General features: G+C 40.2%; 1 protein-coding gene across 2 annotated transcripts in view; it reads right to left on the bottom strand.

Annotated features, from left to right (window-relative positions):
• The window catches only part of CLRN1 (clarin 1), a 51,742-nt gene extending 43,828 nt beyond the window's left edge, over positions 1-7,914 (bottom strand). For both annotated transcript variants that reach the window (XM_043998511.1, XM_043998510.1), the window contains exon 1: positions 7,484-7,914. In XM_043998511.1, coding sequence (XP_043854446.1) covers positions 7,484-7,736 — 253 coding nt within the window. In that variant the 5' untranslated portion in view covers positions 7,737-7,914. The remainder of the gene's footprint in view (positions 1-7,483) is intronic.
• Positions 7,915-15,200: the final 7,286 nt, after the last annotated feature.

Below are 15,200 nucleotides of genomic sequence, written 5' to 3'. Positions count from 1 at the left end.
CAAATTTATACATGGAAGTGTATGCAGCTGTCATGCATAAAGTAATCAATTACTGCCTGTTCTCAATCTAATTTAAAAAACAACAGTTATTCTCATTAGAACTGGACATGGAGAAGGCACTCAATACTTACTGAAAAACAAAACAAAACAACAAACCAAGTGCTTAAGGAAATGAAAAATATCGTTTTTCCCCTCAGGAACATCATAACAGCAATGAGAACCAGTTTCAGAGTCAAGAAGTCCCACTTTTGACACATATTAGCTCTGTGATCTTAGACAAGTCAAGGCCACCTGAGTTCTATCCTGCTTCAGACTGAGTGAAATAGAGAAGCCAGATCATACACTAAAACAAGGTAGAATGTAGGGAGTTCCACAAAGTACTTTGAGGATTTGATAATGGGAGAGACCTCATTTTGCAAGAAAGCATCATGAAGGAGATAGCATTTGAGATGGGTAGGATTGGAGATATCAAGGATGAAGAGCAGGCATTCCAGGTGGGTGACTCTGTGTGTAGAAAAGCAAGGAGATGGGAAACTTCAGGAAGTGTCTCAAGAACATCCAAGTGTCCAATTTTAGTGGAATAATGAGAGATAACATGGGAAAGGTTGAATAGAGCCTAGAGCATGAAGAGCCTTGAACATCAGTCTAAGGAGTTAGTACTTAATTAGACTGATGGAGAGCCACGAAATATTTCTGAACTGGCAGGTGACAGATTAGAGTGGAACATTAGGAAGATTACTTTCAAAGTGGATTGGGGAGAGATGAAAGGAGCAGGACCTATATCAATGGGAGTTTCTAAGGTGATTGAGTTTGTTCTCCTAAATTGTTAATGATACCCCTTTGTGATCTTTCCCCCATTATTTAATAACTCAACAAAACTCTTTTTCCATAGTTTACAAAAGTAAATTTAAACCTAGCCCCTATTTTCACAAATTCTAAATCATTGAAGTCCAGATTCCTGAGATTTTTGTTTTTGAGCTTGAGAAGTAGGGTGGTGTGGCAAATGAAGGACTCACCTTGGCGTTAGAAAGACCCGGATTCAAGTTCTGCCTTTGACTTACACTGACTGTGATCATGGCTATTTATTCAATCTAACCCTGTAAAACTATTAGATGCAGAAAAATTGCTCTCTGTACTGGTAGAAAGAACTTTTTTTGGAAAGAATTTTTACAATAGAATTATCCTATCCTGATGACATCACAGGCACAGCTTCCTACCCTCTCCCTCCAATAAAACAAACAAATCTCAAACCTGCCTATATAGCTGAAGTTGTGAGCTCAAGGATGATCATTTAAAACCTATTTCAGCCATCTCAAAAATATTTCATATATTTTTCTGGAAGGTGAAAATAGCTTGGCTACAAATAAATAGTCAATTCAGTTCAAGCATTTATAGTTATGACATAACAGCTATGTGTGAGGGGAAACCATGTGAGGTAGTTGACAGCAGGCTGGCCTCATAGTCTGGAAGACCTGGGTTGCAGGCCTGTCTCTGACTCAGACTTAAATATGATCACAGTCAGGTCATTTAAACTCTCTGTGCCCCAGCAATTAAGACTATCAGTTGCAGACAAGGCATTGATTGATATGCATCGGTGGAGACAGTCTCTGTACACAGATTAAGTTATACATTTAGACCCCCTCAGAGAATGTTAAAGGCCCTGGGAATATAGGGACAAAGCAAAACAATCTCTATTCTCAAACTGCCTGAATCCTGTAATTTGTACCTTATGCTTGTATCATATTTTTTAAAACCATTTTCTATATGTTTTTAAAAATCCATTAAAATACAACCCCTGCCTCATCCCCCTCACACACACACACACACACACACACACACACACACACACACACACATACACATACACACACACACACACACACACACACACTGTTCAGAAAGGGCTGTTTTTGTCCTTATGGCCACATGTAAAACTTAAACAATAATGTTCAAGTTTTTGGTTTGGTTTACTTGCTATTTTCTGGTGACATATGAGAAAAACCAAGGAGGAACAGCGGTTGGGCCTGGAAAGATGAAATATTCCTTTGTCATAATGAATGAATTTGGGTGCTAAGTATGAATGCTGGTGACCTTTGGAAAATGAATGGCTGACCCAGAAACTGATGAGAATCAGCCAGATCCAACGAGGCAGAAAGAAGGTTCAAAGAATGCTTTCCCAGCCTATCAGACTTTGCTGGCGACGCAAATTCCTTTTATAATTAAAAGAGACATAGTGGTCAATAGAAAATGGGAATGGGGACAAACGGGACTACCTTGTTGTCCTGATCACCCAGGCCCCTCTTCGCCCACTTGTTCTCCCACACTGCTGGAGGGTGTGACTGAAGCCACATCTATTATACATGTGCAAGGTTCTCAGACATTTGGAAGGGTAGTGACCAATACAGATCTGGTTTTGGATATGGACAGAGGCCAGCGCCATATCTCTTCATGAAATGTCTCCTACCTAAAGAAAAGTTTAGGTGGAAACTTGGTGCATTTTTTTTAGGAAATAGGAATAACATTATAGTTGCTACCAACAAATAATGAAAACTAATTTCAGAAAAATCATTTAAAGGAGCTGGGGGAGGGGGAGAGGGAGTGAGATGGAGATTTAACTTTTCTACTGTCCTTCAGAGAATTTCTGCAAAACCAAGGTAGTCAAAGTCCTTCCTAGTAACTTTTTTAAAAAGGGAAAATTTAAAAGGGACTTTCTAGGAAATAAATTATGTTCCCATCCAGACCTGGTCATCATTGGGGAAATCCCAAAGTCAGTTGGTCAATCAGTCTGTCAACATTTATGCATTTTATTGATTATTTATTATATATTTACTTATCCTTAATTGCATTTATTAAACATTTACCAGGTGCCAGGCACTGTGCTAAGTGCTATAGATACAAAGAAAGGCAAAAACTTCATCCCTGCCCTCAAGATCCATTAGATCCATTAGAATGTATTGTGAGTTGGGATCATTTCATTACACACACACACACACACACATTCAATATATATGCTATATGTTTACTGTATATATATTTTAGTTCAGTGTCTTTATTTTATAAATGGGTAAAGTGAGGCACAGAGAGAAGAGGTGACTTGTCACTGGTCAAACAGCTCATTTGTGTTTGAGGTAGTACTTGAAACTCTGTACTTCTAGACTGTGTCTAGTAGTTTATCCACCATGAAATGCTTCCTCCACCTCCCTAAAAAATTGAACTGGGGGGCAGCTAGGTGGCGCAGTGGATAGAGCACTGGCCCTGGAGTCAGGAGGACCTGAGTTCAAATCTGGCCTCAGACACTTAACACTTACTAGCTGTGTGATCCTGGGCAAGTCACTTAACCCCAATTGCCTCACTAAAAAAAAAAAAAAATTAAAAAAAATAATTGAACTGGAAGAGACCTCAAAGGTTATCTAGTTCAACATCCATTCTTTATTTCTGTATCCCCAGTACTTAGCTTAGCACTTGGCACATAGTAGGTACTTCATAAATAGTTCTTGATTGATTGAAGGAGTTTGTGATGTAATGGGGTAAACAACATGCAAAAACTCATACATACTCTATATAATATATACATATACATAATATGTACTAGCTGTAGGGTAAATGGACCAAATGAGATTAATATTGGCTCAACAATGGGTCTAATGAGGTAATATTTGTAAATCACTTAGCACAGTGCCTGGCACATACTAAGTGCTATATAAATGTTTACCCGCTACCCCCCCCCCCCAACCCCTCCATGGAAGGTAATCTCAGAGGGTTGTCTCTAAAGGAAGGAGGGGAAAGGTGTAAAAGTCTTCTGCTGAAGGTGAGATTCGAGTTGAGCCTTGAAGGAAGTAAGCGAAGCCATGAGCTGGGGCTCCTAATCTTATTCTCCAGCCCACAAATTGGGCTTATATGGACACATAGTCCTTTCAATAGAACATAAGCTCTGAGGGTAGGGATTGTATCATTTTTGCTTTGGTCTCCCTGGAACTTAGTACAGTGCCTTCAACCTTGGTCTAAGAATCTCTTGAGAGAACTTTCCCCTTCTTAACCTCCCTTGCAGAATGACATATTAGAATCTTTGAGAGCTGCCTGGAGGTTGAAGGACGCTTAAAACAGCACCAGTAGTCTGAGTCAGAGATAGGATATGAACCTAGGTCTTCCTGATTTTAAGGTAGGCTCTCTCTTCACTATGCCAAGCTGTAGTGAACATGGGAGGTACTTGATAAATATCTGTCGAACTAAATTAAAATATCCAACTGTAAGAAAGTCAACTTGGGCTGATTATTCTGAGTTCTTTCTTCCCTATCCAAACTGATATGTCTGTGACAATAACAGCAACAACAATAATAATTCCACCAATGTCCTCCTTTGATCCTTCATCATGCTGTGGAGGGTACCCTGAGTTCTCAAAAGTGATGGCCAGAAGAGAACAAGTTCTGGTCTTTTTTTTTTTTTTTTTTTGGCGGAGCAATGATGGTTAAGTGACTTGCTCAGGGTCACACAGCTAGTAAGTGTCAAGTGTCTGAGGCCAAATTTGAACTCAGGTCCTCCTGAATCCAGGGCTGATGCTTTATCCACTGCGCCACCTAGCTGCCCCCACCAATGTCCTTTTTTTTTTTTTTGCAGGGCAATGGGGGTTAAGTGACTTGCCCAGGGTCACACAGCTAGTGTCAAGTGTCTGAGGTCAGACTTGAACTTAGGTCTTCCTTAATCCAGGGCCGATGCTTTATCCACTGCACCGCCTAGTTGCCCCCACCAATGTCCTTTTAATGAACCTCTAACTTCTCTCTGAAACAAAGGCCTGTCTTTTTCATACTAATCTTCTATTGATGTGTAGTGGCCAGTCACATCACCATATTGTTGCTGAGGCATTGAAATTGAGTATCACCCAAAGGGCAATGGAGAAGTGTAGTGGAAATGAATAGGCTACCAAGAAACTAAGAACTAAGAAAGAATTCTATTGGACAAGTGGTGTAAAGATGTCTTGAAGAGAAATGACTGAAAAAGAAGGGAGACCGATGATGTGGTGAGCATGAAGACTAGCCAATGGACAGCATATGTGTTCCATTGGTATCTTTATGATGTAAAGAGGATGGGGGGAAGGCCCCCAACACATTAAGTAGAGATCTCATCTTGAATTTGTGGGAAAACACGGACAAGAGTAGCATAGCATGAGATGGCATGGATAGGTTAAGGTTTGTGCCATTTTATCCCCCATTGGTGAGAACACAGATCTATTTGAATATCCGAGTAATGACATTTTAACGGAAAGATTAAAAGAGCCTTATGTTATTGTGGTAATAATGAAAACTTTCCAGGTGCAATGATGATAATCTGTAATACTAAAGTGATTAGAGGCAATAAACCATGGGAAGCATTTACTCAAATGAACATTATGCTCTCTAGAGTCCTCTGAATCTGTTTTGCGCTTTCCATTTAAACATAACAGCTCTTCTCTGCTCAATCTAAGAAACACAGAGGGCCCCAGATCATATATGGGTGAGGATCTCAGGCAGTGTATAGAATGAACAATGGGAAAAGACTGAAGTCAGATGACCAAGGTTCAAATCCTGCCTGTTGTGTGTTGTTGTTCACTTGTTTCACTCATGTCTGACTCTTCTTGACCTCATTTGGGGTTTTCTTGGCAAAGTTACTGGAGTGGTTTGTCATTTCCTTCTCCAGCTCATTTTACAGATGAGGAAACTGAGACGAACAGGGTTGAGTGATTTGTCCAGGGTCATACAGCTTGTAAATGTCTGAGGCCCAATTTGAATTCAGGAAGATGAATTTTCTTGACTTCAGACCCAGCATACTATCCAATGAGCCACCAACAGGTGCTCAACAGGTGCAACAACATATATGACCTATATAATCTTAGCTAACTTTATCTTCTTGAGCCTTAGTTTCCTCTCTTGCCTTTTGCAAATTAAGTATGTACAGATAGTTCTCTACAAAGAGTAAATTAACAAATTTCAGATTCTCTTTAGTAGCCTAGGAAGAAAAAAAATTAGTAGTTATTATCAGAGGAGCATAATAACCCTGAGACACAGGAAGAAAAGAAGAAACAAGAGGGATCACTAACTAGATTTGAGGCCAGACTGAAGGATAGACTAGCTGGGCCGCTACCATCTGAGGAGCCCACAGATCCTTGGAAGCATGTTATACCCCTTGAAAAAAAGTTTTCTATGGTTATTTTATCCAAGCAAAATGCAAGGACCACAGTAACTCAACTGTCAACTTCATTGCCAAATTTCATTGGAATTGCTGGTGACTCACACATGCTGTGAAATCAGATCCCTTATCTTTTTTTTAATGCTAGTTACAAATCATATGCTACTAAGCTTTGTGCTCCCTGATCCAGGAGAGCTTAACACCTTTACCAATTCTTTTATTTTAATGAGCCCAGAATGAAATCCATTCAGAGTCTTAGCTTGGTATACACTTCATCACACAGTACTTCATAATGATTTCTTGAAGGGCAGAAGACTAATTCTCAAGGATTGAGTGGGGCTCTGTGAGAACACTATCACCTGGTAACATAGGTGAGCTGAATGCTACCTCTCAGTGACTGCCAGAAAAGTAATGAAGGTGGGTGGAGGGGGCAGGGGGTTGGAAATATAAATAGACCATTGCTGAAATTTAATTAGAGACAGAAAATGTTAATAATAAATTCAATTAATTTTGGCCTTCAATGTGGGGGAAGAGACAGGATAATAACTCATTTAAAATGCCTCAATTAGCAGCTTTCTTTCCTGAAGAGTGATTTATGCCAATAATGGACTAGCAGAGTTCTCATAAGATTGCTCCAATCATCCTTTCTTTAAAAAAAAATCATCATTTCTGAGGACATGTGGGAGACGCAGCACATTATTCCTTATAAATTAACATTTATTATTTTCACACATTTACTTGCTAATTGTTTGTAACTTCTTTTTGAAGCCAAAATTGGTTATAAATATCTGAGCCACCACTCAATAGACTGAACTTGAGGAAAAATGATCCATCTTGCTGAAATCTTGCACATGCTTTCAGAAGGTCAGTTAATTGCTACACTCTTGAACCCAAGAGGCATCCTACCTCCAGTTCAAGCTGGTGATTGATCTTAACTTCTACAGTGTTCTACTAGAAGAAGAAATAAAAGCTGCACACCAATGAGTTTTTAAGCATCCCTATATAACCATATCCATTTAGAGCATTTTTTAAGAGCAGAGCATAAACACAGAAATGAAGAAGTTCTTGTAAAAAATAATATTAATCTCCTCTGTTTCCTCTTTTTGACAAGACCTATTGCCCGAAATAAATATTAATATCTAGGATGCATTTTAATTCAAATTCCTGATAGCTTAAATAAGACCTATCAAAGAGAAAGGATGCTCTGGAAGCAATTTCAGTATTTTGACAGTTTCACACTGGTTTATAAAGGCTGGCTTGGAGAATCAATGGCCCCAAGGCACGTGCACAGGCATTAAATAATTCAAGCATAATTGTTACTTACATGAGAAGCGGAAAGGTCTCGCTCCTAAGCCGCATTGTCTCACCCCTTCACCGTGGAAGAGCCCGTATTGGAGGTCCCCAGTGAACTTCTCAAGCTCTTGCCCAGAAGCATTGACAAGCAGGGCTCCGGTCTTGCAGAGGATCTTGGCTTTGACCCACAGCTGGGTTCCTAAGGCCGTTATGACTCCAAAAGAGCACGCGAAGCTCAGGATGCCGGCAGTGCAGAAGATGACCTTTTTTTGTTGGCTGGGCATGATTGGGAGCCAGGGAAAGCTTCAGTGGAAAGACGGCTTGGAGATAGGGCACCGTGCAACTCCTCCAGTTCCCATCACTGCATCTGCACAACTGAATGCTGAGCCTTGCAGTCCACAGGAATCCTCCCCCGATCACTTCCCTTGCACGCCAGCATTCGGAACATTCCTCATCTCAGACTTTTCCCCTCCACTCTATTTCTTCCTGCCCTTCAGTTTGGGAACTTTGGATGAGGAATCATCTGTAAAAGACAACTTTGCAAGCTGCTCTGAAGCGTCTCCCCCTCCTCCTCCTCCGTGTCACTTGGTAACAAAGGTTTAAGATAACAGATGGAGCCCTCTGTGTAATTTGATGAATGCCTCCTCTTTTCTCATCAGTCTTTTGTCTGATTGGATGTGTTGAAACCTCTAGAAATAGGGTTGGCTCTTCTAAGTTATCAGCAACCTGAGAAGTTTTTTTTTTTCCTTTTCTTAATGCAGGCTTAATTGAAGGAAGGTGAGAGTAAAAGGGGGAAACTATAGAAAATACACATATTTTCTTTTGTATTTGTAGATATCAAGTCTTACCCATTTAGAACACCCTTGGAATGAAAATTGACCTAGAGCAGGAACAGCGAATCAGGTAACAAGCTTAATTTGGGAGAGGATTGAACTTGAAATAAGAACGAAATTTGCATCCCGTTGCTACTACTTCCTAGGGGTATGCCAGGGATGGAGTCAATTAACCCCTTTGAACCTCAGTTTCTTTCTCCACATAATAAGGGACAAGAATACTTGCACCATCTACTTCACACAATGTGTGTTGGATCTGTGTCAAGCACCTGTTATAATTAGGAAAACCAACAAGATGCAGAGTAAAGTGTACTGGATTTGGATTAGAAGGTGGAACATTGATTCTTGGCTTTATCAATTACTTTCTGTGCGACCTCATCAAGTCACTAAATCTCTGGGTATCTGTAAAGAAAAAAAGAGGGCCTTGGACTATATGACCTCTAAGATCTCTTCCTATTCGAAATCCATTATTTCATGAGTGCCAAGCCAGTCTCCTGATCTGGTAACTTCCCTTTTCTCAAGTTCCAAGGGGAACAACTAAAGGATACTTGGTTTAATGGTCAAGTTCTCATAGCATGCAGTTCCTTACCATAGATTGTGACGAGACACACGTTTCTCTCTATTATCTGATTACTTCAGGTAAAAATCAAGGGTTTCTATATGTGAGTATGTCTGAATTCCCTTTCCCTGAGATTTTCCTCCTTTAGAGTTCCAGATCCCCTGAGGCAGGGAATCCAGTGAAGTATACCTTACTATTCAGGGTATCACTGGGAAACCTGCCAATTATAGGACCTGTCTGGGTCACTGGACCCAGGAGCTAAAAGAACTTTGCAGAAGAATTAGACAAGTTAGTCCTTTCTGAAAGTAACTGACTCTTTTATCGAGGCTGCTTAAAAAAGATTCCCCAAAGGGAAGGCCATGAGGATTAACTGCAGACACCCAAGGAAGGTGAAGAAGGGGATCAGCAACAAAAGAAGGTGCTAGGATGGCCCAATGAGTGCCTCCATATACTGGAGCCAGGAATGACACCTCCAAACAAGGGCAGCCTCACAGTGGAGTAAAGACTAGCAATTTCAAGGTGGAACTAAGAATGGGCAGAAGGGCTGTCACCAGAGAAGCTGGGGGGATAATGGTCTTCATGTCATGATAGGAAGATGGGGTCTGTGGTGGTCTGGAACTCCTGGGACCATGTTTAAGGACAGTTTTGAGATCTTCTTGAGTGTCATCGTCGTTGTCATCATCATCATTGATATCAATAGCCACAGCAGCATGGCTACCATATATATATATATATATATATATATATATATATATATAGATATATATCTATATATACATACCATGTATAGGTACCATGCTAGACTCTATACAAATATTATCTAATTTGATCCTCACAACAATCCTGGGAGGAAAGTACTATTATTATCCCCATCTTATATAGGAGGAAACTGGGGCAAAAAGAGTTGAGTGACTTGCCAAAGTCAAACAGCTTCACACAAGTGTCTGAGACTGGAACTGAACTGGATCTTCCTGAATGCAGGCCCAATACTCTTTCCACGGAGTCAACTAGCTGTTGTTCCTGGTCCAGGTTCAGAGACAATCAGTTGTTTTTAAATGGAGGAAAGAATCCTACTCAGGAGAGTCTAAAGATGCAGTCAGGGAGCTACTGAGGTTTTCTAGGCTGGAGTGTTCCAAGGATGGGGACGGGTTTAGGAGACTGACAGAGAAAAGGCAGGGCAGAAGGGAAAGCGGTATTGGGTAGGAGGAGGGGGCGTGACCAAGACAGACAAAGAAAAAGCTGTCTAGGAAAAACCCCAGAAGGTTCTCTTACCTACTTTATTAAGATAGCAGAGTTCAGACTTCAGATCTCTATTTCTAATAGGAATCTTTATCTATGTGTAGGGTTTGTCTGGGTGAAGTCCTGAGTTCATATTTGGACTCAGATAGCTGTATGACCCTGGACAATTCATTTTGCATCTGTCTGCCTCAGTTTCCTCATACATAATATGGAAATAATAATAGCACCTACCTCCTATGAAAATGTAGGTTGGTATCTTTTCTGCAACTCTTGGAGAGTTGTCTCAAGCAGTGGGAGGCTAAGTGATTTGCCTAGTTGTTCAGCCATTATGTGGCTAAGGTGGGACTTGAACCCAGGTTTTCCTGGTTTTGAGGCCAACTTTATCTGCTATGTCATGTTGTCTCTGCTCCCTGGAAGAATATTAGTGTTAAAAAGATAGAGTTTGGGGGGCAGCTAGGTGGTGTAGTGGATAAAGCACCAGCCTTGGATTCAGGAGGATCTGAGTTCAAATCTGACCTCAGACACTTGACAGTTACTAGCTGTGTGATCCTGGACAAGTCACTTAACCCTCATTGCCTTGAAAAAAAAGAGTTTTGTTTCCAGAAGAATCTTGGGATTGTTGAAAGTGTTTGAGATGTATTTACAGATAAACCACACTGTGGCCTGTGGCTCTTCAAGGTGCTGATACATGGTTGTCTGCGACTGGTAGAAGCCTACTACTACTATTACTGGTTACTCCAGATAAATCCATCACTCTTTTTACCATACCACATGACCTCATTATTCATCACCTAATTTTTTTTTCCAGTTTGGCTTATTCAAGGAGGCTCAGGAAAATTTGGGACCTGAAAACCAGTATCATATTGTCCACCAAGGATAGGGAACCCACCTTTTTATCTGAAATCCATGTGGACACAAAGGGATGCCTTCAAGAAGCATTCATGTCCTAAGTGCCTTCTACAACCTGGGCATTGCACCAGGCAAAGAAAAAAAGGAAACAGTCCCTTACATTCTTTTTGGGGTAGAAGGGTGGAGGTAGGAATATGTCCTAGAAAAGTAAATACAAAGTAATCCAAGGTATTTTGGTGTGGATTCAGCAATAGTAACTGAGGAAATCAGGATAATCTTTGTGTAGGAGATAACACAATTTGTACTTTGAAGACAGCTAGATGGTACAGTGGACAGAACTCTGAGCCTGGAGTCAGGAAGACCTCTGTTCAGATCCATCCTCAGAAACTTATTTGCTGTGTTACCCTGGAGGAGATACCTGACTACTGCCTGCCTCAGTTTCCTGGGGTAATAATAGCACCTACCTCCTAGTGTTGTTTCGAAGATCAAATGAGTTAGCACAGTGCTTGGAATATAGTAGGCAATTAATAAATGTTTGTTTCCCACCTCCTTTAAGAAATCTAGAGATTCAATAAGGCAAAAGTGAGCATTCTATGCATGAGGCACATCAATGCTAAGTCACAAAAGTGGGACATGCAATTCTTTGTACAAGGAACACCACATGGTCCAGTTTGACTACAATGTCAAGTGCATAAAGGCTACTGTTAATGATTTACCAAGCCTGAAAAGGCTAGATTGTAAAGGGTTTTGAATGCCGAACAAAGGAATTAATATTTTATCCTCATGAACTTTGGGAGCCACTGGACCTTATGGAGTTGGAGAATGATATGGTATGTTAGGACCTGTGTTATAGTCATTTTAATTTGACTGGTGTGTGAAGAATGGAATGGAGAGAATAGAGATTGAATTTGGGAGGTCAATTAGGAGGCTATTGAGATAGACTAGGCAAGAGGCGATATGGGAATGAGTAGAGAGAAGATGGGAATGGAAAATATATTGGGAAGGCAGAATTAACAAGACACAGCAAGTGATTGACTATGAGGCATGAGGGAGAGGGTAGAATCAAGGATGACTCCGAGGCTGTGAACCAGGATGAGAGAAAGGAGAGTGGTTTTCTTAACAATCAGTCAATAAGCATTAATCATGTGATTTCTATATCACAGTCACTGTGCTAGGTAGTGATAACAGAAATAGGGAAGTGGGATGTTTGGGGGGGGTGAAAGATCACAAGTTCTGTTTTGAGCATGTTGATTTTGAGATGCCTATGGTATAATTGCTGGAGATATACAATAGGCAATTGATGAGATGGGAAATTCAGAAAAAAAAATAAGGCTGGATATATATATACCCAGGAGTTGTCTACATAGAGGTGAGAATTGGACTCGCAAACAGATGAAATCACTGAGTAAAAACAGAGAGAAGATGAAAGGGCCCAGAGCAGAGACCTGGGCTACATTCACACTAAGGGGTATGAATGATGATCCTGCAAAAGATATTGAGAAGTATCTATATATGTGGGAGGAGGATCAGGAGAAAGTAATGTCTTGAAAATTGAGGGAAGAGAAAGTGTTCAGGAGGAGGGGATGGTCAACAGTGTCCAATGCTGTGGATTAAAAAGAAAAAGCTTGGAATGTAAACTCAAGTTGACAAGGAGCAAATGCTTTCATCAGTAGAGATAGCAAGGGTTATAACTGTTAAATGGCCTTTTTGCAACTGTTGGATTTCTGGTTCCCAAGCTGTTGGTTATTCTGCTTTTTTTTTCCTGTATGATGCCAGGGAATTTTGCTTGTGTCTTTGCAACAACTGCCTTGTTCTACTCAGTTGTGATGACAACCTCTTGGCCAATCTGTATCTTAAACTTTTTAGAGATAATTGGACGACTGAAGAAGAGGAATTCAATGGGAAGATGGGGAAAGAGCAGGTATGAGCTCATTGGACAGTGTTCAAAGGAAGAATTGCAAATTATTAAGAGCCAATCATGGAGGCAACTAGGTGGCACAGTGGACAAAGCACCGGCCCTGGAGTCAGGAGGACCTGAGTTCAAATCCAGCCTCAGACACTTGCCACTTACTAGCTGTGTGACCCTAGGCAAGTCACTTAACCTTCATTGCCCTGCCCCCCCTGAAAGAACCAAGCATGCTCTAAAATTCTAATAATGAGGGAATTGCAAATCACAACAACTCTGAGGTTTTATCTCCACACCTAACAGAGATTTTGCAACATTCATTTTGAATTATTTTGTGGCTGTTCTTTGCACTTAACATTGCTGAAATCATCATGTAGTTTGTTTTCTTGGTTTTTATTTCACTTGGCAAAGATGACAAAAGACTGAAATCAGCGTTGGAAAAGCTGTGGGGAGATAAGCTTGCTGGTGCATAGTTAATGGAAATGAAATTAGTATAATTATTTTGGGAAGAAATTTGGAATTGTGAGAATAAAGTGACTAAAATCTCTCTAACCTTTGACCAAGTTATTCCACCAAATGCTCCAAGAAGGTCGTTAATAGAAAGATCGCCTTCATATTCATAGTATCAGTACTTATATAGTAACAATATATTAACATTTATAGTCGCAATTTTGTAGTAGTTAAAAACTGGAAGCAGAGTAGAAAAATGGCTAAACAAATTGTAGCACACGGATGCAATGTTATGATAAATACAGAAAAGCATGAAAAAACTTACATGAACTGATATAACTGAAAATAAGCAGAACCAAGAAAACAACACACACAGTGACTACATCAAGTTAATGGAAAGAACAACCACAGACAATTGAAAGTAAATATTGCAATAAGGAATAAGCATTACCCTATCCCTCTTTTTTTCTTTTTAAAATCTTCTTCTTTTTTTGTGTGAGGCAATTGGAGTTAAGTGACTTGCCCAGGGTCACACAGCTAGTATGTGTCAAGTGTCTGAAGACAGATTTGAACTTGGGTCCTCCTGAATCCAGGGCCTATACTTTATCCACTGTGCCACCTAGCTGCCCCCTAAAATATTCTTTATTAGAAAGAAAGGCACCTTGAAAAGGGGGAGGAAGAGGGATATAGAAGAATCTTTAGGCAATATAAAACCAAAATATAACAATAAAATTAATTGTTAAGCCTTCTTTTACATCCTTGGAGAAAGTACTTTCAGTTGAGTATGAGGTCAGAACTGAGCCTACAGGGAGTTGAAAAATGACTAGAAAGTGAGAAAATAAAAGCAATGAGTAGAAAGCTTTTTTCAGGGGTTCAGCTGTGAAAGGGTTGAGAAATATGTGAAACATTATAGTTTGAAGGAAGAGTAGAATCAAGTGAAAGGGTTTTTTTTTTTTTAAGGATAAGGAAGTCTTAGTGTGTTTATAAGCAAGAAAGGAACCAGATGTTAAAGAGAGGCTGAAAATTAGGGAGTGAGAAAAGAGATTGGAGAAGCAAGTTCTCTGAGAAGGAGCTGAAAGGAGAGAGGATAAGGGTACAAGTAGAAGAGTTGTCATTGTCAAGAAGAAGGGTCACCTTATTTTCTGAAACTGAAGCAAAGGAGGAGAGGATGGGGGTGATGGTGAAGAGATTTGGTGTGTAGCAGTGGAGAGAAGAGGGAGCTTATAAGAGAGAGTCTCCATTTCTCCAGCAATTTATGAGGAATGGTCCTCTGTTGGGAGGGAGGGAATTAGGGTGATGTCGTTGGCTCAAGAAGAGAAAAGAAAGTTTGGAAGAGATGCCACAGTGAGATGGAGAGCTGATCAAACAAGGGCAAAAGCATTGGCAGACATCAGGTATAATAAGGTTTGGGATTCTAAATTTACAAAACATTTTAACCACAATTCTGTGAGATAGAGTTGCAGATAATATTATCCCCATTTTGACAGATAATCATAATAATAACTAACATTTATATAGAACTTACTATATTCCAGGCACTATGTGAAGCCTTCTACAATTATTATCTCATTTTATCTTCACAACAACCCTTGGAAATGGGTTTTATTATCCCCATTTACAGATGAGAAAACTGAGGTCAAAAGAAGTCACAGCTAGTAAGTAAGTGCCTGGGGCTGGATTCAAACTCAGGTCTTCCTGAGTCTTACAACAAATATTAAAAATGTTGGGGAACTTCTTGATACAGTCTCATTTGCTTAACACTTGCCAGGGCTTACTTCTGCCAATGGTATAGAATCAAGTAAAGAATTGCATTGTGAGGGGCAGCTAGGTGGCGCAGTGGATAAAGCACCGGCCCTGGATTCAGGAGGACCTGAATTCAAATCTGACCTCAGACACTTGACATACTTACTAG

This window comes from Dromiciops gliroides, chromosome 3 (assembly GCF_019393635.1).
Source record: "Dromiciops gliroides isolate mDroGli1 chromosome 3, mDroGli1.pri, whole genome shotgun sequence".
NCBI lineage: Eukaryota > Metazoa > Chordata > Mammalia > Microbiotheria > Microbiotheriidae > Dromiciops > Dromiciops gliroides.
The sequence above is the reverse complement of the archived record's forward strand: the minus strand, read 5'-3'. Positions and strand labels throughout refer to the sequence as shown.